Source organism: Theropithecus gelada, chromosome 18, assembly GCF_003255815.1.
Source record: "Theropithecus gelada isolate Dixy chromosome 18, Tgel_1.0, whole genome shotgun sequence".
Classification (NCBI taxonomy): domain Eukaryota; kingdom Metazoa; phylum Chordata; class Mammalia; order Primates; family Cercopithecidae; genus Theropithecus; species Theropithecus gelada.
In genome coordinates this window covers 34,118,351-34,144,497 of record NC_037686.1, presented here as the reverse complement: position 1 = coordinate 34,144,497, position 26,147 = coordinate 34,118,351, and the positions used below count along the sequence as shown (strand labels likewise).

Sequence of the window (26,147 nt, the reverse complement as noted above, 5' to 3'; positions counted from 1 at the left end):
TAGTGTGCTTGGTTCTTGGTGCCACATTTTGAGAGAGGCTGTGAAAACCTGTAGCTTATTCCAGAGTGCAACTACTTCATTCCAGAAATGGTCTGGAAATCAAATCAAAGGAAGTAGTCCTGAAAGAAGAAGAGAGGCCTAGTGAAGAGCTGTTTTGAGGCCAACACTATTAATGGTGTTCAATACTGAGATATGCCCAGTAGGAATAAAATCAACGAAGATTTCTTTGTTTGGTTGAATATACACTGAGTCATCCATAACTCCTGCTCTTTTTGTTTGATACAAATATACTGGCATTCTCTTGGAGGAATTATGAATGCTGTTTACATGTCATAAAATTCTGTTTCTAAGACCTTCACTTCATTATTACTCAGAGAAAAAGTGAAGGCAAACAACCTTGCTGATAAGTGTGTCTGTGTGTGTCTGCACATGCATGTATACATGTACAAATGTGAAAAATGCTGAGATGCTGATGGTTTTTAATCTGATACATTTTAAAGTGGCACTCTAGAAAAAATACGGCAAGATTTATTTTTCGTGTGAATAAAAACAATGTAGTTTAGAATTTAAGAAGCAATTTAAATATTTTTACTAAAGGCAATTATCAGAGAAAATCAACTTCCTAAAGAAATGGTACTTGGCACTCATATAAAACCACATGTTTATTTGGTGCCTACTATGTGCCAGGAAGTGTCTCAGATACTGTGGGAATCTCAAATTAAGACAAAACGCCCGAGGACCAAATTAATATAGACAGAATCATACACACACACACACACACACACACACACTTACACACACTCAAAAGTTGGGCAAATAGGAGGGAACTCATTCCATGAAAAGAGAAGAGGTGTATTGCCTGGAGGTAGCGGGGGTGAATCATCAGAGCTACAAAGAAGGTTATTTTTGAAGGTTTCTGAAGATGATAAGGGTTGAAAGTGCAGGTAAAAGCCAAACTGCAAAGGGTCTACACTGACATACGAGGGAGTCTAAATAACTTGGAAGTAATTTGGAAGCAATGAAAAACCGCACATGTACACATGTATGCGTCTATGTATGACAAACATGTTGCTATAGAACCAAAGGTTTCTAATATACCAGCATACTTTGTTTTATCATGCTTAGCTTTACAGCACTTCACAGATCCTTTTTTAAAAAATTGAAAGCCTGTGGCAACTCTGCTTGGACAAGTCTATCAGAGCCATTTTTTCCAACAGCTTGTGTTCACTTTGTGTCTCTGTGTCATAGTTTGGTAATTCTCATAATATTTCAAAATTTTTTGTTCCTATTCCACCTGCTATGGTGCTCTGTGATCAGCAATCTTCATTATCACTCTTGTAAATGTTTTGGAGCACCACGAACAGTGTCTGCATAAGACGGCGAACTTCATTGATAAATATTACATGTGTTCTGACTACTCCACCAACTGGCCATTCCCCCATCTCTCTTCTTCTCTTTAAGCCTCCCTAATCCCTAAGACACAACAGTATGGAAATTATACCAGTTAAGAACCCTATCATGGCCTCTAGGTGATCAAGTGAAAGGGAAGAGTTGCATATCTCTGGCTTTATATTAAAAGCTAGAAATGAGTAAGCCTAGTGAGAAAAGATTATCAAAAGCTCGGATAGGCCAAAAGTTAAGACTCTTGCATCAAAAAGCCAAGTTTTAAATGCAAAGTAATGTTCTTAAAGGAAATTGAAATGCTACTCCAGTGAATATACGAGTAAGAGAGCAAAACAGCTTTATTACTGATATGGAGAAAGATTTTGTGGTCTAGATAGAAGCCCAGACCAGCTACAACATCCCCATAAGCCAAAGCCTAATGCAGAGCAAGGCCTTAACTATCTTCAATTCTATAAAGGCTGAGAAAGATGAGGAACCTGCAGAAGAGAAATCTGAAGCTAGCAGAGGTTGGTTGATGAGGTTTAAAGAAAGAAGCTATCTCCGTAACATAGAAGTGCAAGGTAAAGCAGCCAGTGCTGATAAAGAAACTGCACACAAGTTATCTACCATTTAGCTAAAACCACTGATGAAGGTGACTAACAGGCTTTCAATGCAGATGAAACAGCCTTCTAATGAATAAGATGCCACATAAGACTTTCACGCTAAAGGAAGTCAGTGTCTGGCTTCAAAGCTTCAAAGGACAGGTTGACTTTCTTGGTAGGGGTTAACGCAGCTGGTGACTTAGTTGATGTCAATGTTCATTTACCACTCTGAAAATCCTAGGGCCCCTAAGAATTATGCTAAATCTACTCTGCCTGTGATCTACAAATAAAACAGAAGCTTGGATGACATCATATTTGTTCATAATACGGTTTGCTGAAAATTTTAAGCCCACTGTTGAAGCCTACTGCTCAGAAAAAAAAGATTCCTTTCAAAATATTGTTCATTGACAATGTACCCAGTCATCCAAGAGCTCTGATGGAATATATAAAAAGATTAATGTTGTTTTAATGCCTGCTAATTCAACATCCATTCTACAGTCCATGGATCACGGAGTCACTCTACTTGCAAGTCCTATTATTTAAGAAATAAGTTTTGTAAGGCTATAGTTGCCAGAGATAGTAATTCCTCTGGTGGATCTCAGCAAAACAAATTGAAAACCTACTGGAAAGGATTCACCATTCTAGATGCCATTGACAACATTTGAGATTCATAGGAGCAGGTAAAAATATCAACATCAATAGGAGTTTGGAAGAAGTTGATTCCAGTCTTCATGGATGACTTTGAGGGGTTCAAGAGTTCAGTAGAGGAAGTAATTGCAGATGTGGTGGAAACTATAAGAGAACAAGAATTAGAAGTGGAGCCTGAATATGTGACTGAATTGCTGCAGTCTCATGATAAAACTTGAGCAGATGAGGAGTTGCTCCTTCTGGATAAGCAAAGTGGTTTCTTGAGATGGAAACAGTTCGTGGTGAAGAGGCTTTGAACATTGTTGAAATGACAGCAAAGGATTTAGAATATTCCATAAATTAGTTGATAAAGCAACAGCAAGTTCTGAAAGGGTTGACTCCAATTCTGAAAAAAGTTCTACTCTGGGCAAAATGCTTTCAAACAGCATCACATGCTACAGAGAGATCTTTTGTGAAAGGAAGAATCAACTGATGTGGCAAACTTCACAGATTTACAACTACTCAACCTTTAGCAACCACCACCCTGATCAGTCAACAGCTAGCAACATCAAGGCAAGATCCTCCACCAACAAAAAGATTACAACTCACTGAAAGCTCAGATGACTGTTAAGCATTTTTTAGCAATATTTTTAAGATAGGCACATAGTTTTTACAGACATAATGCTACTTCATAGTATCATGTAAACATAACTTTTATATGCACTGGGAAAACAAAGAAGTCATTCATTGCAGTGGTCTGGACTTGAGCTCAAAAAATCTTTAAGGTATGCCTTTTTTTCCCCAAATATTTTGAAATGTCTGTGTCTTTAGGGAAAAATAAAAAATAAAAAACATAGAGCAGAGACAGTCCCAAAATATTCAACTACTGTACATTTGAAGAATTTTTATAAAAGGGTTTGACAGAACACAGAGGGAAAGAAAACAACAGTATAAAACTAACCTTACTAAAAGCAGTTAATGAAGCAAACACCAAGGTGAATCAAGGATTCACCCTATCAAGGATGACATTCAAGTGTTTAAAAATCTTCTTTGGAGAAGATAAGAAAATTAAATTTGTATGAATGAGAAATCAACTGAAGGCATTTGGGCTGAAAATTATGGGGCATTCTGCTGACTCCTGCTATTACAATAATTAATCTTACAACTTGCAAACATTTGTCATATAGCAAGTGCCTGTATTCTTTGTTTTTTAAATATCATGGGTTTTAATGGGTAGTTATGCAGCAATGCTGACTGCAGTGGAACGAGAGAGCACAGGTGGGTCAATGAAATTCAAGACTAGTTTTGGCCAATGTGCAAAATAAATGTTATCCCACATTTATCCTATTTATCTTGGATTAACAGCTCCTGGCGACTCCTTTATACATCACACTTACTTGTCTGTTTGCACAGCTGACTTTTTCTTTCTTTGACGGGTAGGTGAAAGATTAAGAAAAGTTAAAAGATTAAAAATTTAAAAACTCACTACTCATAACAAAAGCTATTCATGTCTATAAATTAAGGCTTTGAGGTGTGTGTGTGTGTGGGGGTGTGTGTGTGTGTGTGTGTATGCAAGATAAAGCAGCCAGTGCTGATGGAGAAACTGCACATAGGTTATCTACAATCTAGCTAAGATCACTGATGAAGGTGACTACACTAGAGAACAGATTTTCAATGCAGATGAAACAGACTTCTGATGGAATAAGATGCCACAGAGGACAGAGAAGTCAAAGTCTGGCTTCAAAGGACAGGCTGACTTTCTTGGTAAGGGCTAATGCAGCTGGTGACTGGAAATAGACACTAGTTACTAAATATTTTATATATAAACATTTATATAAAAATACATATATATACAAATGCATGTTATGTATTTACATATAATTACTCATAAATATAGGACTAGATCTGGGACTCAAAATATTTTATTTTGAATTTGAATCTGGGTTTTGTCATCTATTAACCTTAGTTTTCTCATCTGTAAAACACACCTTGTGGTGCACTTACTTCACAAGTGTGAGAATTAAGAGTTGATGCAGAGAAAGAACTTTACATAATTCCTGGCACATTTAAATGTTCTATACTTTGCTATTAATGATTTTTTTTCCTGTTGTTATTTCTGCCAAGAAAAATTCAAATAAATTAGATCCGGGACACAAAATAAAAAGAAGCTGTGTGTGATATATTGGTGTTACATTATTTATTTAAGCCACTGGTAAGGGAATCATCTCATTCTGTAGAAAATTAATTACTAAATTAAAAATAATCTGTTTTAGATTAAAGCAATTTCTATTTGAGCCCAAAATCAATACTTTTTGTTTTGTTCACTGAAATATATAACACTGCTATTCTTCATTCCTAATTATAAAATGAGGTCCCTATAAATGGAAACTCAGAAATGATGATTTTTCTTTTCTTTTTAGGTCATAATTTTGCATCTATAAACTAGGATAAAACCTGGTGTTTCAAACAAATTTTAGTTATTATAAAATGAGTCACACTTGTTTAAAGCGGTAAAAGAACTACTAAATATAAAGGGAGACTATATGAATTACATATACTGCGTGACATGAACTTTTTACCTTTGCACATGGTTATTTGCGTACTCAAGGCTACATGGCTTTCGCCCTCATGGGAAGTATGGGTAGGTACTTAAGTAAAACACAGTTTAAAACTAGAGAGCATTCATGTTCTCTAATCTGGCACGTAAGAGGGAACATGAAAGGGGAAAGAGCTTCAATTTGCAAAAAGGAATTCAGTGTTAGTGGTCAATTTACATAAAAAGGGAAGTTCAAAAAGTACAAAGAGAGAATATGAGGCAAAAGTGGGTCACCAAAAGAAAAAAGAATGGAAAGTTAGTATGAATAAAGTAATGCTATAAAAACAAAACACACATATAAAAAGATCTGTACTTATATTTATAATATACGAGTGCTAGTAATGCTTTAAATCTGCAATAGTTTAGTCCTATTTTGTATCTACATACTTATGTATCGATGTCACAGCTAAATATTAAATGCCACTTAATATTTACAGCCAGAATAAATTCATGAATTAGGGTTTTATCAATATTTTTATTATTAAAGGCAACTATGTGTTTGTTAAAGGGCACTATATTCTCATTAAAGAATTAAGGTATAGTTTATTTTCTACTTATCTGTTCACCTGAAATCAAGAACCAAAATTATACTACAAGTCTGGGAGTCAGGACTTTAAATAAATTAAAGAAAAAAACATAAACAAAAATTCCTGTGTGTGATAGTTCTCCTTTTCCAAAAAGAGTATTAGCTATGTATGGTCCTAAAACAGAACTAGCTTTGCTAATGTATCATGTAAGATCAAATTTCAAACAAAGTTCATCAAATGAAAATACATTATGGTTTATTTAAGACTAACAGACTAGGGTTGTAAGTATATCTAAACATTTACTATTGTTCCATTTACTATTCAAAGGCTTAAAAATGAAAGCAAAAACAAAATTCCACTGACCTACGAAACAGCGACCTTCAAGTAACTAAAAAATGGAAGCGTTAACACCAGTTTCTTAACTGTCACAGGTGCTGTGAATATACACATAAACCTTTTTATACATACTCTGAACACAGAAAATGCTTGTACTTTACCTAGAGAAATAAAAGGAGAAATGATCTTGAATGGTCTTAGTTTCCAATTCTGAAAACCAAGAGAGTCACTCACTGACCTAGAAAGTTGCCTTATTAAAGATGAAAGAGGACAGCAGATAAAGTGAAATCACTCTACACTGAGTTTAGGTGCTAAAGTCAACACAGAAAGGAAAAACAGGAATACAAATTAAAAAAAAAAAAAAAAAAATTACTCAAGAAAAGCCCTCCAGGAGGCAGCACATTAGAGACCTGTATCTCTTAAAAGTCCAAAATCGGAAGCTTTTCCCTCATCAATGACACAAGAAAACCCTATTTCGTTGGTTAAGCAAATGGTTTGCACTTAGAAACTATGATATAGATACCAAGCCTCAGAATTTTCAATTTTGGGATCACATTCAGCATAGTAAGACGCCATGTTATGCATGAGAGGCACCTGATATCTGAAACACTTTTGAGAGAGCCACTGTCACATTCCTTAGAGGACATGTATTCTTTAGGGGAAATTCAAGCAGAATAACCAAACCATTTTCCTCCTTCCATTTTCTTTTTTGTTTTGTTTTGTTTTGAAATACCCCGTAATATATACAGTTGAATTCCCTCGAGCTAAAGGTAACTGGTGTCTAACTTAAGAATGAGTGACTATAGAATCAGGTGTCTCTCTGCCTAGATCTGTGCTTTCCTCCTTGAACACCACAGGTGCTAAGTAAGGATTCCCTTTAAATGGACAGCAGTGCTATGTTCCTAGTATCTTGAGCAGGAACTTCTGAACCTTCTGAACCCAATCTATTCGTTATTATTATTATTTTTTTCTGTCATCATGAAAAACAAAAACCTCTGTCTCTAGTTAATCTGCCAAGATCTAATTAATTAGATATAGTATGTATTAACATTACTGGAAACCACACCCCTTCCTCAAGATTTTTACTATCAATAAATGAAAAGGAAGGATGACAGGGAAAGGCAGAAATAGGAAATGGACTGCAGTGTGAGAGATAACCATCGAAAGGCCTACTTGTGCAACTGTACATGACCCAAACTATATGACCTCTATCTTTCCCGTGTATAACAAGACTCGAAAGCACTGTAAAGATCAAGGCCAGACGTGGTGGCTCGCGTGTAATCCCAGCACTCAAAAGGCCAAGACAGGAGGATTGGATTGCTTGAGGCCAGGAGTTCGAGACCAGCTTGGGCAACATAGTGGAACCTCATCTCCATACAAAAATACATTAAAAATTAGCTGGGTATGGTGAAGCATGCCTGTACTCCTAGCTACTGGTGAGGCTGACGCAGGAGCATCACTCAAGTCCAGAAGGTCAAGGCTGCAGTGAACCATGACTGCACCACAGCACTCCAATGGGGGGAGGGCAACAGAGCAAGATGCCAAAAAAGATCATTTTGGCATAAAGATGGGTTACAATGACGCAATTTCAAAGACAATGACCAAAATAAAAGTGATTTCCGGTGGAAAAATTTTATCACTAACGTGTGGGTGTTGCTAGGCAACAAATATTGCAGTGTTTAATCTCCACTCTTCCTAAGGAATTGCATGATGAAAGAAAACAAGCTTTTGTAGCGTTTAGATACAAGAGTTGTGTCTAGTAATTCTTAGTCTTCTTTTTGAATGTTGTTTCTTTTATGCTGAAATACCTGTAATTCTTGTAAGTACGTATCAATCTACTCCCATTTTTTAAAAAGTTGGTTCTACTATCCATAATGATTAATGGGAATGTACTAAAATTACCATAAATCGATTAACAATATTGCATCACTATAATAGATGGCTACAAGTGACAAAAAAATAGATGCTAGTCATCTGAATTTGAATGCCTATATGATTTATTAGTATCAATACTTAGACAATATATGTAGACATGTGAGTTTCAAAGAGAAAATAAACTCCAGAGATTAAGAAACAACTATGCTTTTATAATTGTTATTTGAAAAGATTTGTATGAAGCTAAGACCTTATTTAGTATCCCATGTATGCTTCAGTGCCTAAACAAGTTCCAGTAAAATTAAACATCTATAGGTAACTCTTATTTTGGAGCACACATTATATATTTAAGGAAATCTAAGAAATATCACGAACATTTTCAAGTTCTGGTAAAAAAGAACTGAATCTGATAAGTTAGAACAACTAATAACTTTTTAAAAAAAATGTATGTATTTATTTATGTATTTATTTATTTTTTTGAGACGGAATCTCACTCTGTTGCCCAGGCTGGAGGGCAGTGGAGTGATCTTGGCTCACTGCAACCTCTGCCTCCCGGGTTCAAGTGATTCTCCTGCCTCAGCCTTCTGAGTAGCTGGGATTACAGGCGCACGCCACTACGCCTGGCTAATTTTTGTATTTTTAGTAGAGACAGGGTTTCACCATGTTGGTCAGGCTGCTGTCAAACTCCTGATCTCATGTGATTCGCCTGCCTCGGCCTTGCAAAGTGCTGGGATTACAGGCATGAGCCACTGAGCCCGGCTGAAAACAACTTTTTATGTGGTTCAGTTTTCCCATCTATAAAATAGGGATAACACTAAAACATACTTGTATTATCACAGTAATGGTTATTTAATTAAAAATGGGGAAGCATTGGATGAAATACATTCCAATAAACGGTGAAGCTGTTATTGTCCCAAACACTATGTCAATCATTATGAAGTGGAGAGCTAAGAAATGATCTTTAAAAAGTTCATCTACATAGATATTCATGCTGCAATAAACCTCCACTTTTACAAATCTAAGAAGATGGTAATCCTTAGACTGTTAGAATAATTCGAATATTTGTTCTTAACTCTTATTTTCATGTGGCAATAACCTTGATTATCAAGGTTATCGACAATCTATCCTAGTCCAAAAGAGCCTGTAACAACCAAGGCTAAAGTCATGTTACTTACAGGATTTCTATATCGTATCTATTATTTCAATGAAGAACTAGAAAACAGGAACCTAGGAAACAGACTTAATGTTTCTTCTCAAGAATTATAATAATCTGTTAATGTGTATAAAATGATCCCTCCAATGTCTAATTTAAGAGCATGCCCATTGCAATTTTACCAATTCGTTTTGCCGTTCATATTACATTTTCTCTACAAATAGAAGAATAGGTACATGCCAATAACTCAGAGTTCTCAGCAACTTTCACAATGTAACCATCCTTAAGATGGGGAGAGGGGAGAGGCAGATTTCATTTACTAAACCTTGCAGTAGTCAACATTAGCTTTGTAAAGCAATTAACCTTTGACATTACATTAAATTTATATCAAAACTGGATGTTTTAACCTCAATGTCAATCATTTTATAGGTGTGAAAACTGAGGCCCAGAGCCTTTGGTAAACCAAAGTCCTTCTATTAGCAGCTCCCCTAAATAATACTATGGTCCCCTAAAAACTACTACTTTATTATCAACCTCTTTTTCTCCTCCATCTTTCATAAAGATAATTAAGAAAAACAGTCCTTCTATTTTTGGATCCAGCTAGCAAAATGGGCATCTTATGCAAATTAACATTAGAATTTCAAAACTAGACCACTAAAATAAAGCATGCCACTAATTCATTTTACAGAACTTGAAGGCTCAACTTTAAGCTGGAGCACATTAGCAGAGTGGCAGTTAAATCTTCAAAGATGCTACACTTAATTCCTCTCTTTTCTGCATATGCAACCCTTTGTTCCCGTTAACAGGCAGACTGTATCTTTTCTCTACGTGAATCTGGGCTGCCCTTGGGACTTATTTTAAGAGGCCTGCCACTTCTGCCTTCATATCCTCTTGGGGAAATCAGTCACGCTGTAGAGCAGCAGTCTGGGCTGGAGTCTGAAATGATGCGAGAGGAAGTGGAGAGAGATAGTCCATGTAGAGAACACCTAACGGCCAGACCTGTTGAGTGAAGCGAGTGGAGGTCCAAGACAAATCCAACTACCAGTCGAATACAGCTGAAGGAGTGAAGCCAGTTAACGTTACAGGAAGCAAAGAAACCTCATAGCTGGGCTCTAGCTAAGTTCCTGACTGAAGCATCCTAAGTAAGAAATAACAAACCATTATTGCTTTTTCAGCTGTTAAGTCTGGAGTTGCTTGTGTAGCTACAGATTGCTGAAATGAGTGTTAGCCAGCAGCACTAATTTAAAGTTTGGAGTTTTAGCTCCATTATATAATTCCCCAGGAAAATAAAGGAGAAAAACCAGAATCTCTAAGTATGGAATAAAGAAAACCCATGAAGGAGAGATATTTCTACACTTGTAGATAGAGACAGAGTAAGATAAAATATAAATGACCAACTACGATGAGTAAATCCCCTGCTATAGAAATGCAAAGACACAGAAGTTAAGAGTTTCTGCAAGCATGTTGTAACCAGTTGAGCTTAAAAAAAGAAAAAAAAATAAGGTGTACACACAGAGAGATGGGCTGTGGCCAGGAAAAGCTTCACTGACACTAACGTAGTATAGTGATAAGCAAGACATTGAAAAGATCTGGTTTAAAAAATACTAAATATGGGAGTCAAAAGATTTGGGTTTAAGTCTTGGTTTTCTCCCTTGTCAAGTAGTCATGATATCTCTCTGGCCTTTTTTCCCCTATAGCTCTAAAATATTCTGCCCTGCTATATGTAGAGTAAGATCCACCATTAGCTAAGCTGGTTGACTTTGACAAGTCACATACTATTTGAATCACAATTTATTCTCAACAAATGATTGGTTCCAATTAACGACCCATGAAGCAGACCCTGAGGTGGCCCTTGTAATAAAAATATGATCAAGACTGGTGTTCAGAGAAAAACACCTTTTTATTGAGCTAGAAAAAGAGTACAAGCTAACATCTAGAGGCAAGAATTCCTTTATGATCATTAAACATTTTTTAAGTATATAAGGCATTGTACTACAAGGTGAGTGACAGACAAAGCCCAGCCTTCAGGAAGTCTGTATCTGAGGAGTTATAAGGGAATCTAAATATCTATTTCCTTTTTTTTTGAGACGAAGTCTCATTCTGTTGCCCAGGCTGGAGTGCAGTGGCACAATCTCGGCTCACTGCAACCTCCGCCTCCTGGGTTCACGCCGTTCTCCTGCCTCAGCCTCCCAAGCAGCTCGGACTACAGGCACCCGCCACCACACCTGGCTAATTTTTTGTTTTTAGTAGAGATGGGGTTTCACCGTGTTAGCCAGGATAGTCTCGATCTCCTGATCTCGTGAACCACCCTCCTCGGCCTCCCAAAGTGCTGGGATTACAGGCGTGAGCCACCGTGCCCAGCCCTAGGAATCTAAATATCTATAATAAAAAGCAAAACATCAGCTAACTTGGGAAAAGCGAGGGGTGGCAGGAAGGAAAAAAAGAAAGAAAAACATAAGTGCAAGTCATAATAAATGTAGAAAATATATGGAAATTTAGAGAGAGATGAATCAAACAGCATTAAGAGCTCTTGGAGGACAGATTGGATTTTGGCATGTAGAAGTTTACAGAAGACACATTATTAAGAAGGGTGATTTCTGGGCTAAAGAAATGACAGCAGCAAAGTTGTCACTATGATGAAACAGAAAAAAATATTTAGAGAAAGAGAGTATTAGACAACAGCTCGGAAAGCAGAACAGAACACAATATTCTGGAAAGCCTCAAGTTGCCAGATATTGGACTTTGTTGTTAGGCAGTGAGGAAACTGCAAATACCTAGGTATGACAAAGTTTAAAAAAAATGGGTTAAAAAGGTTAAAGAAACAAACACGGCTTGGTGAGATACTGGTCAATGGCTGAGGAAAAATTCAAAGCAGATAAGCTCTGAGCTTGGAAGATTAGGCAAATCATTAAGTGAATGTGTAACACCAGGAAGGTGTTCACAGGAGAGAAGGTGAGGGCACAGAAGAAAAAAGCAGCCTCATTTTTCCATTGGCTAACCATTTTCAAAGTCATTCTTATTATGTAATTCATAATTAAAATGGGTTTTAAATCTGAAGTTTACCATGAAGGGGTAATCCCTCATTTACCTGTGGATACTGCTAATAGTAAGTCTATGGATAGACCTTTCTGGTGTGTGACGTGGATTGCTTTTCTTAGCTTCTAAACTTTCCCAGCACTTCATCATTCACCAAAACCCAACAAGTGTCCAAGTTTCAATTGCCAAGGCCTCTGCTGGATCCAAAATCATTCTCAAGAGGATGTATAATCACCACTGACTACAAAGAAAAAAATACCTATGCTGGTGCTCCAAAAGTTAGTCATTACTAAGAAAAGCAGACGTTTTAGAATTAGTACCACGTGAAACACGATTCACTACAGCTGGCTGGTGAAATGTCAAAAAGGCTTGACAGAAGAACAGAAAAGATGTCAACAGGCAGGAGAAATGTATGGCTCTCCAAGGACTCTGGGGCAGTACACGGAAGGCGAGAAAAATGCACTGCACTCAGAGCACTTACCTGGGCAAACTTGTGAATCTGTTCCACCACTGCAGCAAAAAGAGCATGGACACTCTCATCGATCAGACTCTGCATGTAATGCACAGCCTCTTCATCCGACAGGTCTAAACGGAATTTATCCTGAACCTATAAGATAATACTTTTAGTCTTTACAATGAAGAAAAATAGGGCACATTTTGAACAGACAGAATCAAACTGATACAGACATTATAAAGTAACATGAGCTATTCCTATGGCAAATAAATGACCTGTAACTTATCAGAATGCTGAATGCAATTCTTTGGAGTGTACAAGTTTGCTGTTTTTGTTATATGCTCTGCATATCACCTCGTTCTTGTTGGCTGTAAACAGCTTTTAAGAAAAGAAAAAAGAAAAGAAGAAATTTTTCTTAGGGTCCTACATTTTAAAAACAGATAAACTGCTCTTTTAATTAAAGGTGTGCCTTATTATTTTTTTTAATCTAAAATCTAGAGTGACTATATATGATTTAACTTGTGGCATATTTATTAATAATCCACTTTATCCCTGTTATTCCTTGCGAAATGGATGAAGCAAGGTGAGATTATATTAATATTCTCCCATACCTTCAGTGTCTACATAAGAACAGGAACAATGTCAATCACTGACAAAATAAACTAAATGTGATTTTCTAAGGTTTCCTTTCCTATTGAATTTCCCTATATCCCAGCACAAAACTGTGTCAATAGGTCTATAATTTCCAAAGATAAAAGAAATTTTTTACTCCTATTTAAAGCTACAGTTGATTTTCAGTAGCATTAAGTATTAGAAAAATTAGTATCTATATTTACGTGTGTATATTTTATATATACATAAAAGTCAATGTTACTGAAGAACTACTTTGTGCAAAACACCATGACAAGTATCATACATGCAACATTTCATCTGACTGATGACAAACATACAGTAGATAGTATCTCATCAATAAGATGCAGAAATTGAGGCACAGAGAATTCATGAAGCCAGCTCAGGGACCCTTAACTGGTACATGCTTCCAGACAATCCCACGCCACCACACAACCATTACACACTACTCCTTTCTCTTGTAAATAACCCACATATACTTCTCAAAGACAGGCTAGGAGAAAGTGAGGTTTCCAAGTGGACAAAGTGTGGCCCACATTTAGGGTTTCAAGTATAAGGTTTCACTACTAGAAAGCTACAAAGAAGAAAGGACAGTGTAACAACCCATAACCCCAACTCAGTGCCCTTGTCTCTTCATGGTACTGGAGGTATACCAGGTGATCTGAGAGTGCTTGAGCCTCAAGATAGGGGGAGGTAAAAGAGAAGTAAATGTAAAAAGTGAAGACAAGAACAATTTGGTAGAGGAACATCTAAGGCTGTATCTTCAATGAACTAGCTCTCTCATTTCCTGGATCCCAGATAATAACAAACATAGTCCTTGAGTTTGATCTTTTGATTTCCTTAACTTCTACTTACAGAGAGAATATCTGACAATTTTGGAACTATTTTTAAGGACATAAAAAATCTACAGAATAGGAGAATCAAAATAAATTTTAGCCCAATTTATCAAAGCTTACATACTTACATAAGTGCCTGCATTACAAAGAGAAGGTATACACCTGGCATAAAAATATAATGTTATTTACCAAATATGAAAATATTCTCTTTTATACCAAAAGGTTAACTGTATATAAATAGTTATTTGGTATCAGATTTACTGACTTATGTTAGGTTGTCCTCTAGGTTCTTAAGATTCTTAACACATATACTAATTAATTGTAGTAGTTAAGGCTATTGTAAATCAACCACAACTTTATAAACTAAAAAAAAATTCCCCATCTTTGGAAACTACAGACCTATTCAGGTAGTCCTTTGCAAGGATACAGGGAAATTCTATAGGAATGGAGATATATGAGAAGATCTAGTTTAGTTTATTTTGCCAGTGATTGACATCATTCCTGTTCCTCCACATTTCTGTTCCACACATCATTACTTTAAAGGTGTGGAAGTAAATTAAATAATTTCTATCGATTTATCTTCAAGTTCACTGACTTCTAATGCCATAATCCAATTTGCTATTAAGCCTACCCAATTAATATTTCATTTTAGCGAGTGTACTTTCAGTTCTATAATTTTCATTTTGTTCTTTCTTCCTAGTTTTAATGTCGTTATTGATAGTCCTATCTGTTCCGTAATTATGCATTTATTTTCCCTTAGGTGCATGGATACTTATAACAGCCGTTTTAAAGTCCTTTTCTCTGGTCATGGGTCATCTCAGGGTGTTTCTACGGATTGTTTTATTTTTTCATTGGCTTAGTATCACATTTTCTGTTAATTCACACATCTAGTTATATTTTTTTAAAAAAAAGAGAGATAATAGACATTCCAAATGATACATTAGAGAGACTATGAATTCCATTGTGTTCTTGTGAAGATTCATTGTGGCTGGGAATTAACTTGAGTAAATTCAGTTTTTAAATAAATCCTCCCTATGATGGACAACAGCTGAAAACTCTGCTCAGTTCTTTAAGCTTTGGGCTGCTGCTTCCCCCTCCCTGTGACTGCAGAGCTGGAGCAGCAAGCTGTCTCTCCAGATATGGGAACCTATTCATGTAACTGTGGGCATGAACAAATAAGAGGATAAAACTGGCTGCAGAGACTTGAGAATTTGTTGTACTCTGGAATATGGAAAAATTATACAGAAGAGCTCTTCATTTATGTTATTTAAAAATTACCTTTTTCACAGTTTTATCTGGTTCAAGTGCAATATCTGGAATGTTTGCATCAACCATCAAGGAAAACAAGTTCAAAATCAGATTAGAATACCTAAAGAAGAGCAGAAAAGGAAAAAAAAAATAGCAACAATTAAGAATTCTGCATTTCTTTCTCATATTAAGAAATTTCTAGAAGTAGTGGTACTTGGATTTTTACAGTGATTACTATTATTCCAGCAGGAAATTCATCAGTTGGTATCAATGAAATGCAAGCCTTGACAAATATTTTATTTTGGGGTCTTCATATAACACCATTTCTAAATCCTATATCATGGGGCAGACCTTTGGAGTAATCATCCAATAATGACATTCTTTTCATTTTTTAGTAAGTATATATATTTTTAGAAGGGATCTGAGGAAGATCTACTTTATGTCTAATTCCCATTTTGTAACAATTAAGATCTATCTGCTTTTGCTAGATGAAGGTAACAATCTGCTACTTTAAGATGACCTCAGTGTGTCATGGCTAAATGAATGAAAGGGAAATAATTTCATCCCATGAATCACTTGTATCTTCCAGATATACCAATCATCATTTCAGGAACTACAGTGACTGACCTGGATAAAAATAATTCTAGAAGAAAAAACTGCTAGTACTCTGCTGCATTAAAAATGGGCAAGATATCTAAATAAATATCATCAGAGCATGCTGGCCTCCAGCAGCAACTAAGTTTCTCTTCACCAATCCTCAAACTCTTCCTCTTCCTCCAAAGAGAACAATGTTACTATTCTGAATGGTCATTTCCAGAGGCGGGGCCTTGTGGGGGAAGGTTTAAATAAATCTCCACTGGGACCTCTCCATTTTGGCTCTTGGTGGCCCCTCCTTAGCACTGATAAAAAGAGATTCAGGTTTGATCTTCAGGATGGATGTAAGGATGTTGGTTTTCAGCAATGAAGGTTTTTAGCTGTTTCAGTAAAAACGTCAACCAAGTGCCTTGCATTGTCTTCTCTAGGGGATGGGGGCAGAATTTGGATGATGCAGGATCTTTATCCCAGCTACTTGCCTATCTATAATGATGATAATAATAATAAAATACAAACTGTTAAAAACTGTTTAATACTTATTCTGTAATGATAATGGAACTTGTATAGAAAAATGACTATCCATATGAGTTTCAAGTTATCTATTTTATCTTCATTTCTGAATTTTATATTCCTCATAAAAATCAAGAGGAACTATAATGAAAAACTTCTACCTTGATGTAGTCTAATCAAATCAGGCCCTAACCCACTTAAACTCTTAGGGAAAAAAAGTTATGATAATAGCTAAACAGCTTTAACCTAGCTTTAAGTTACTAATTTATTTGTGGGAATTGATAAATGCATACCACAGATGTTATTCCATCCCTACTCATATAATCATTTTATTCGTTCAACCAACAAATATTTACTTAGTACTCACTATATCCACTGTTGTGGGCACTAGGGATACAGACAGTGGTGAACTGAACAAACAAGGTCCCCACACTCATGAAGTTTACATTCTGGAGGAGGGTGGAAACTAATATAATAAACTGATAAACATGATAATGTTATGTCTGCTTGATTAAAAGATTTAAAAGAGAAAAAACAACAACAGGAAAATGGGTCAGAGAGAAAGAGGCATCTTAAGGCGGTATGGTTTTATTTGAAATGCACTGAGAAGCAACTGAGTTTAAGGAGTGGAGTGACACATGCTGATACGTATTTTTAACAGTTCACACTGGCCATCTTGAAGGGAATAATAATCGAAGTAGAGAAACTGTATCACGGACTTCCAGGTGGACAGGAAACTACATGGGGGCTATCAGGCTATATTTTGGAGATGAAATAGATGATCCTTGCTGATGGTTTCAATGGAGGTCAGGGTGAGAGGATAGAGAAACTGAAAGACACAAAGGATTTAGCCTAATGGGACACTAGTGTTATTCACCAAGACAGGAAAGGCTAAATGGAAGAGGAACAGGATTTTAGACAGGGACTCAAGAATTTCATTTTAGACATGTAGAGTTTGAGGTGCCTACTAGATTTTTAGTAAAGATGTCAGATATATCTCAGAGGAGATATGAAGGCTAGTGATATTAAAGTCATCAGTCATGGGATCATATGTAAAGTCAAGTCACAGGACTGGATGAAAATGGTAAGGGGGGGGGCAAAAATAAAGGTCCAGAATGAAACCCTGTATAATGATAATGAAGCTTCTACATAAGAGGTGTCCCATCTTTTGGCTTCCCTGGGTCACAATGGGAGAAGAATTGTCTTGGGCTATAGATGAAATACACTAACACTAATGATAGCTGATGAGCTTAAAAAAAAATCTCATAATGTTTTAAGAAAGTTTATGAATTTGTGTTGGGCTGTATTCGAAGCTTTCCTGGGCCGCATGTGGCCTGGGGGCCACGGGTTAGATAAGCCCTTCTCTATGGAAACACAGATGATCCACTTGAGAGGGCTGCAAGGAATGCGATGCCAGCAGCATGCAAATCAGCTGTTACATATTATTAAAAAAAAAAAAAAAGGTGCTCTTTCAACTAACTCTCCATCATTCGTACTCCGCTTTGTTGATTATATAGGTACATAATTTTTTCCCATCTTGGCATGGGGAAATCTACCAGAAGGTAATATAAGGAGAAGAATACAAAGTCAATTTTGAAAGAGATATATTAGAAGTTCTCCAACTTGGCTGCCCATTAGATTCAGTTGGGTAGCTTTTCAAATGTATCAATGCCTGAGCCCAATCTCAGACCAATTAAATATGAGGGAGCCCAGATCTTTCCCCTTGCCACCTCATCTACAAGCTCCCCAGGTGATTCCAATGGGCAGCCAGGATCAATGTTAAAAATCTGCTTTTATGGATGCCGAATGTGATGTTCCTTTTAAAAAAGGTAAATACTAATGCTTTCTGGATTATCTCTTGATTTAAATTTAACCATCCATGCTTCTATTATTATAGCAAAGGGAAACAGAAATAAACATAAAGGTTAGACTTCCACATACTTTGTGAATAATTTGTCACTACCTTTGATATTAATCTTGTACATCTGTTGTCATTAACCTGAATTTTCCATTTAAGACATAAGTGAACCAAAATAGCAAGTGTTTACTTAACAGGGCAGTCATTTAATGTCCTATCCAGAAACACAAATTTAAAGGCCACTTGACTTTTTTTGAGATGGAGTCTTGTTCTGTCACCCAGACTAGAGTATGGTGGCACGATCTTGGGTCACTGCAACCTCCGCCTCCCAGGTTCAAGCGAGTCTCTTGCCTCAGCCTCCCAAGTAACTGGGACTACAGGCACATTCCACTATGCCAGGCTAAGTTTTGTATTTTTAGTAGAGACAGGGTTTCACCATGTTGGCCAGGCTGGTCTCGAACTCCTGACCTCAAGTGATCTGCCTGCCTCAGCCTCACAAAGTGCTGGGATTACAGGCATGAGCCACCCTGCCTGGCCAACAAACCAGTATTAGACAACCTAAGATTAAAAAATAATAATAATAGGGAAGGAAAGTGTGCAAAATCTATTCTAGCAAAGATTGCAAGATGGAATGTGATATAATTAGGATTTTTAGAAAGAAGCAAGTTGCATGTAACGTTCAAGGAAACTGAACTCTTTCTCTTACCCACGTTCATGTCAACTATCATGCTACACTCTAGTCATACAAAGATAATTTAAATTTTTCAGGAAAAACCTTCATTACTGAAAACAGAAATCCATTAACTACACTGAGGTTCTTATAGTATTTCAAAGGTCAATTTCCTCTACATTCTATTTTCCATGACACAAAAATCAGAGTTCCTGTGAAAATGTCATTTAATAAGTGTACTACGTCAAAGAGGGGAAGCAATGTCGTTAATGATGTTTGTGACCAATAAAGTCACTGATGTTTCGTGACTAGGCAAACATCTCTTAGACAATATGAGAACCTTACTTGATACAGTTAAATGCATTTCTTTTTTTTTTTTTCTTTTTTTCCCGAGACAGAGTCTTGTTCTATTGTCCAGGCTGGAGTTCAGTGGTGTGATTTTGGCTCACTGCAACCTCTGTCTCTCGGGTTTAAGCGACTCTCATACCTCAGCCTCCCTACTAGCTGGGATTACAGGCGTGCACCACTACGCCCGGTGAATTTCTGTATTTTCTTTTTTAGTAGAGACAGGGTTTCACCATGTTGGCCAGGCTGGTCTCGAACTCCTGGCCTCAAGTGATCCACCCACCTCAGCCTCCCTAAGTGCTTGGATTACAGGAGTGAGTCACCATGCCCAGCGGGTTAAATGCATTCCTTATTTCACTGTTGAAAATCTTTACCAAAAAATGTAGAAAGAACATCTTTGTAACATCAGTGTCTAAAAATGGTGTTTGGCATAAGTGTGGGTTGGGAGAAAGACAATATGTACTGATTAATAAGAGATGATAATTTATTTTGCAACCATTTATAACTAAGTTCAAAATGGCCTACTCTGCTTATGTGGTACGATGTTATTCAGTAGTTTCTTTGTGAAGAAACTGATCCATTATCAAGAAAAACTATAAAATAACAGGGCTGGTCATACCTATAAAGCCTAATAAAAGTACTGATAACCTTAGCTCCAAACAATTATCAGGTTAATTCTTACATCCTTGAAGGCATTTTTTAAAACCAACTAAAACATACTCTAAAATAAAACATTAAAAAATAAATGTTGGCCAGGTGTGGTGGGTTTATTCCTATAATCCCAGCACTTTGAGAGGCCAAGGTGGGCAGATAGCTTGAATCCAGGAGTTCAGGACCAGCCTGGGCAACATAGCAAGACCCCACCCCGTCTCTACAAAAAAACACAAAAAATTAGCTGGGCATGGTGGCATACACCTGTAGTTCCAGCTACCTGCAAGGCTGAGGTGGAGGGGTCATCTGAGCCCAGGAAGTCAAGACTGCAGTGAACCATGGTCATGCCACTGCACTCCAACCTGGGTGAGAGAGTGACAACCTGTCTCAAAATAATAAACAAACAAAAAAATTGATCAAACAATTTGGGTCCAGATAATATAAAGTGAAGGACAGGGAAATTTTAAAAAGTTACACAGTTTTCATTAAAACTTTGCATAAAATTATGTAATCTCTCTGTGGCTTTTCTTTGTAGCGAGGAAGTCAACCTTGGCTCTCCATTAAAAACCTGCCTGTTTTCTCATTCTATTGAATTGCTACTAATCCTCTACCAATGACAGTTTATAAAGCACATTGTTTTCCTTCTGCTTTCAATAAGATAGAGCACCTTTGACATTTCTCTAGTTATCATTCCTTACCATCTTGTCTGCCACCTCCCTGAGATATCCATGGTTTGACTTAGTTTTCTACGGGCTTTGACTATTTTAAATTAAAAATCCCAGATATGAAATGGCACTCTCATCTCTCTGAAAGTGCTTCTGCATCACCAAACAAATCTAAAGAGCACTGATTTTCTCATTATTCTTTTCGCATTTCTGGAGGGTAAAACTGAGCCATTCTGCCACCCAAAGGATAAATAACACGGCCATTTGTAAAACGCCTGTTACAGGGTTTGTGATACGTGGAAAAGACTGAGTTTACAACGAAGACCTAGTCATTGCATAAATGAAACCCGACTACTATAAGAAAACCAGTCTTTTTAGGACCAGCACATCAACATCAACCGGGAACATGGCCTCACACTAGACCAGAAGCAGGAATTCTGAGGGTTCTCATACAAATACGAAGAGTTCTCAATGAATAAACATACAATGAGTGCCTATGTACTAAACACTGTATGAGTAATCGAGGTTACAAAGGTTATGAAGACAAAGGAGACAGAACCCACATGCACTGGCAACTTGCTATCTATTAGTTATATTTTCACCTGGAAGAGCATGTATATATGTTTCCTGGACTGGGATTTTCTGCTGGACTAAGAAAAAGTCATTTTGCATAGCTGGGCTGAAAACAACATTACAGTCAAATGATCCTGTCATTTTTGACCAATAATCATCAGAGCCATATCCTGAATTTATCAAACATGACTTTTATTTTCCTTCCTGATGACATATGATAGTCAGTCCTAAGTAAATTAGGAAGAAGGAGGCACAGATATAGTGGCGTTGAAGGAAAAAGGATGGAGAAAAAACATTTTTTTGGTAGCAGAATGACTGATGATGTGTTAAAAAGAGATAAAAATCATATTTAACATTTGCTTCAATCATTGAGCAAACTTTTCAATATTCCTGAAAAGTACCCAAAACTAAGGAAGCTAAAGAATAAAAATGATTGAACTAATATCACTCTAAAGAAGTTATATCCTACATTCTTTGATAAAGAAATAGGAAGTCAGCTAGGGAGAAGGAAGAGAACCCAGTAGGTGACTGTACTACTGTGGGACTGTCTTCAGGCAGATCTGAATGGTATGAAGTTTCTTAACCTTTTCTCTATCTCAGTACTATCCAAGTACACTTTTTTAAATAAAGTGACATCAACCCACTGAGTTGGAAGCCTCCATGTTTGCTTCATCTTATGTGACGCCAGCTTCCTGCCTGGTGGGATATAGTAATGAGATAGTGGGAAAGCGAGAAAGTTTATGTCTTTTTCCTTTGATATTTGACAGTCTGTCAAAATTGGTATTAAATATAAGACAGGAAATACTGTTGCCTTTGTCATTTTGATAAAGTGATCAATGCTAAAGAATGCATACATTTAAACAACTCCTTCTCTTGTTCTATAAAATACAATAAATTTACCCAAATTCTCTGTGCCAAGCAAATCAACTTACCTTCGCAGGTGGAGGAAAGCCGTGTAACACTGTTTACGGAACTCTTGGTACTGTTCACTCTGTGTGCCCCCCATTCCTTCTACCATTTCTTTATTCAGCTTCATTGGTGGAGGAAGAGGCTTCGGATCCCGACCCAAAATATATCCAAAGTCTATGTGGAAGAGTTTGCCTGGATGTTGACAAGAAACTCATTTGTTACCAGAATTATCTTAAAGAAATTGGTAGGGGATATGTCACACAATTGTCTCTTCATAAAGAATGTTAGTTCAAGATGTCTCTTCATAAAGAATATTAGTTCAAGATGAAGCCTATTAAATTCTTCGATATTTCTAACTGCAAGTTTGAGAGTGGCCTTGGAAACATAATTAACTCATTTTAACTCATTCATTCAGACAAAATGATGCCTAAAATCGTGTCAAAGTAATGGTAACCTATGTTAAATCCTATTTATAAGTCTTCAGAATCAAAGACGGTTAGAGCCTGGATAACATTTTAAGGTATCAGCAGAAATTGGAATCTTGTAGCAAATTTTCTGTGCTAAAGTTTAAGCACAGTGTCCTTCATATAACGGAAAATCATTTCTTTATTCCTGAGATGAATCCTTCTGCTAATTTATCATTACTCAAAAAAAAAATTTTAGAAAGGAAAAATTTAAAAAACCATATTCTTAGCATAAATAGCAATTCAGTTGTAATAATATATCACCTATCATTTTAATGTTGTTAAATTTTACTAATCTGTAACATAGATTTATAAATCTGTTTTCATTGTACAGTATATAAGAGTAAACACAATTATGAGGTTTCATGTTGTACATATTTAAGATCATAAAATGTCAACACGGGGGGGTTTCATTTCCATTAAAAGAAATCACTGAATGATTTATGACTGAAAAACCACTCTTTCGGAATCCCAAAACGGGCTTCGATGGTCTCTAAGTACAATGAAACTGATTTTGCGGGGAGATCAATACACTTCACCAGATTCCCAAGTAAAGTCCATAATTCAACAAATATGAGGAACCAGGTTCACAAAAGTGAATTTGATAACTTCAGGACCCACTGGAAAAGCAACATCCCTATAGTCTCTTAAGGTTCAAGGGGAGTATCTTATGATTTCAGTTTTCCACATCTGATGAAAAGTCCAGGATCAATTTCTGTTAACCATTTTACCACCTTCAAGTAAGTATGTGTCCTCTGCTCAACTAAGCTAAGCAATTCTTTTGGTACTTTATTCTCATTTTGAAGTTTTCATTTATCTTTTACCTTGTTGGATACACACTATTCTGCCCCATAAGAGGTAAAGAAGTAAGAAGCTCACAATATTACAGATGTAGATAAATTTTCCTTAGTTTTATTTAATTATTTAAATAATACTTTGTTACCAGTACACTTGAACAGATGACCAATCTGGTCAATGTTTGATACAAAACTGCCATCACACATGGTTTATTTAAAGGGCTCCATGCTTTTAATAGGAAACCTGTCCCAGTTTTCTTCATTTCATTACAGGAAGTACTGGAATTCCAATATTGGCTATGTATCACTGTTTACAAATGAAGAGTGTATTTCTATCCTTCTTGTCAGAACACTCTCAAAGAACAGGATTACTACTTAATTAAAAGGCGTAGAAGATTCAGTATCTAACAATGAAACCATTATTATGCTTTGCAAGTTAAATAGCCATGTATTTTCAAAAAAAGCCTATTAATGTAATGTTTTAAGAAAACTCATCTTCATAGATACTGAAGGGAATGGTTTTTTTTTAAAGTTAATATCTGAAAACGAAATTTGTAAAGGTTCAAAAAATACACATAATGAAATTTAAAAAAATGTTTAAGAAGTTCAGAGAGTATGATCTTTTTCAAATCTACCACTTTAAACAGTCAAGAAATAAAGTATACATAAAATAAACTGGTTAACCTCCTTTTGTCTCCAACTTGCAAAACACAGGGAGTAAGAGGTGCTAATTAAATTTTCCTGTTATTTGCATAAATAACATGAACTTATTTCTAAAATCGTAGTTCAAGGCATTTGTAATTCTTGGATTAAAGAGAATATAAACTATTCTCTTTGACAGTATTTAATGGCAAAGTTTATTTTAAATTTCTATTTTGTTTAATAATTAAACGTGTCCAGTGTCAAAACTATATTCATTCTGTTTTTCATACCTCTCCTTACTCTTCCCCCTTACACTTGACTTTCTTCTGCTGTTCCTTATAATCCAAACTCTATTTTTTAAAGATTCCACATAATTCCCAACTTCAAAAAATCTTCCCTGACACGCTACTCCAGTGAATTTCCTACTCTTCAATTTTTTTTATATAACCTGACATTTATTTACCATTTTTTTCCATTAAAATGCCTTTTGTCTTATGTGAATGTTGTATCTTTCCTACTGCCCTACTGCTACACCTAGAAATAAAAGAAGGTAACAAACAGCAATTTATTCTTATAGCAAAACCTGTATTTTCAGAATTAAAAAGGTTCCCGATATCTATACTCCCACTCACTGTTCCCAATACTTATTACTTAAACCCTTACAATATACTAGCAGTTTTCACTCAGTTAAAAGCACAATGATGCAATATTTTTCAATAAGAGTTTTCAGTATCAAAGATCAATAATCTATAAAGGCAAAGAGGAGCTGGCATGTGCTGAGATCACATAGTAGCATGAGAGGGGAGGTGCCAAGCTCTTTTTTAACAACCAGCTCTCAATGGAAGTAACAGAAGAGCTCACTCATTACCTCCAGCACAGTGCCAGGCCATTCATGAAGAATCCACCACCATGACCCAAACACTTCCCATTTGATCCCATCTCCAACACTGGGGATGAAGTTTGAACATGAGATTTGGAGGAGTCAAATACCCAAATTACAGAAAGTGGGAAAAAGAAATTTTTGAAATATATTAACTATTTTCTTCTCTCTAATAGCATGAGTCCAAATAACAACCACATAAGTTAAAAAAAAAAAAAAAAAGGCATTATTCATCTCACGGTGGTAAAAGAAACAAGCAAACAAAACCTAATAGCCCTTAAGGAATGTGTAGTATGTGCTCAATACCAAGCAAAAGTCTACTTATCTCTTTCAAAACTCACAGCACCACTAGGAGAGCGGTTCTGTTATTATTTACAGATTCAGAAGAAGAGACTGAGTTACTGGTATATTATGTAACTTACCCAAAATCACCCAATGTGTGAGGGGCAAAATAAATGCAAAATTTGCCTTTAGAGCCAAACAAATTACCCACTATGAAAGACTGTTTCTTGGTCTAAAAAATAATCAATTTCACATAAAATTAAATACAGAAAATCAGGATAGAAGTTGTGATGTTAATACTGACTGTCAACTTGACTGGATTGAAGGATACAAAGTATTGATCCTGGGTGTGTCTGTGAGGGTGTTGCCAAAGGAGATTAATATTTGAGTCAGTGGGCTGGGGAAGGTAGACCTTTACTCTAGACGGGCACAAACTAATCAGCTGCCGGCACAGCTAGGATATAAGCAGACAGAAAAATGTGAAAAGAGAGACTGGCCTAGCCTCCCAGCCTACATCTTTCTCTCACGCTGTATGCTTCCTGCCCTCGAACATCAGGCTCCAAGTTCTTCAGTTTTGGGACTCAGACTGGCTCTCCTTGCTCCTCAGCCTGCAGATGGCCTATCGTGGGACCTTGTGAATGTGTGAGTTAATACTTAAGAAATTCCCCCTTTTTTATATATATATATATACACACACACACACACATATATTCCATTAGTTCTGTCCCTCTAGAGAACGCTGTATTACAGGAGCTATACTGAAAGAAAATGTCCAATTAAGATAACAATAAGAATAACCATTTTTCTTTACTTTGAGCTCTCTGACAAAAGGTTCAAAGCGTATTACTTTAAAGTGGGAAGGCAGACAAAAAAGCTACTACCTTTCTCACAAATGGCAACTCAAGATCAGGAAAGCCATCCTTAGGACTCACAATGATCTTTCCATTTAGTACAGATAGCAGTTCCCTGTTTACGTTTGTGAAGGTTTTTCAATCATTTACAAA

At 36.3% G+C, this 26,147-nt stretch overlaps 1 protein-coding gene across 2 annotated transcripts in view; it reads right to left on the bottom strand.

Annotated features, from left to right (window-relative positions):
* Positions 1 to 26,147, bottom strand: part of PIK3C3 (phosphatidylinositol 3-kinase catalytic subunit type 3) — a 127,758-nt gene that overhangs the window by 698 nt on the left and 100,913 nt on the right. For both annotated transcript variants that reach the window (XM_025365428.1, XM_025365430.1), the window contains 3 exons: positions 22,102 to 22,270; positions 15,334 to 15,424; positions 12,617 to 12,742 (listed from right to left, as the gene is read on the bottom strand). In XM_025365428.1, coding sequence (XP_025221213.1) covers positions 12,617 to 12,742; positions 15,334 to 15,424; positions 22,102 to 22,270 — 386 coding nt within the window. The remainder of the gene's footprint in view (positions 1 to 12,616; positions 12,743 to 15,333; positions 15,425 to 22,101; positions 22,271 to 26,147) is intronic.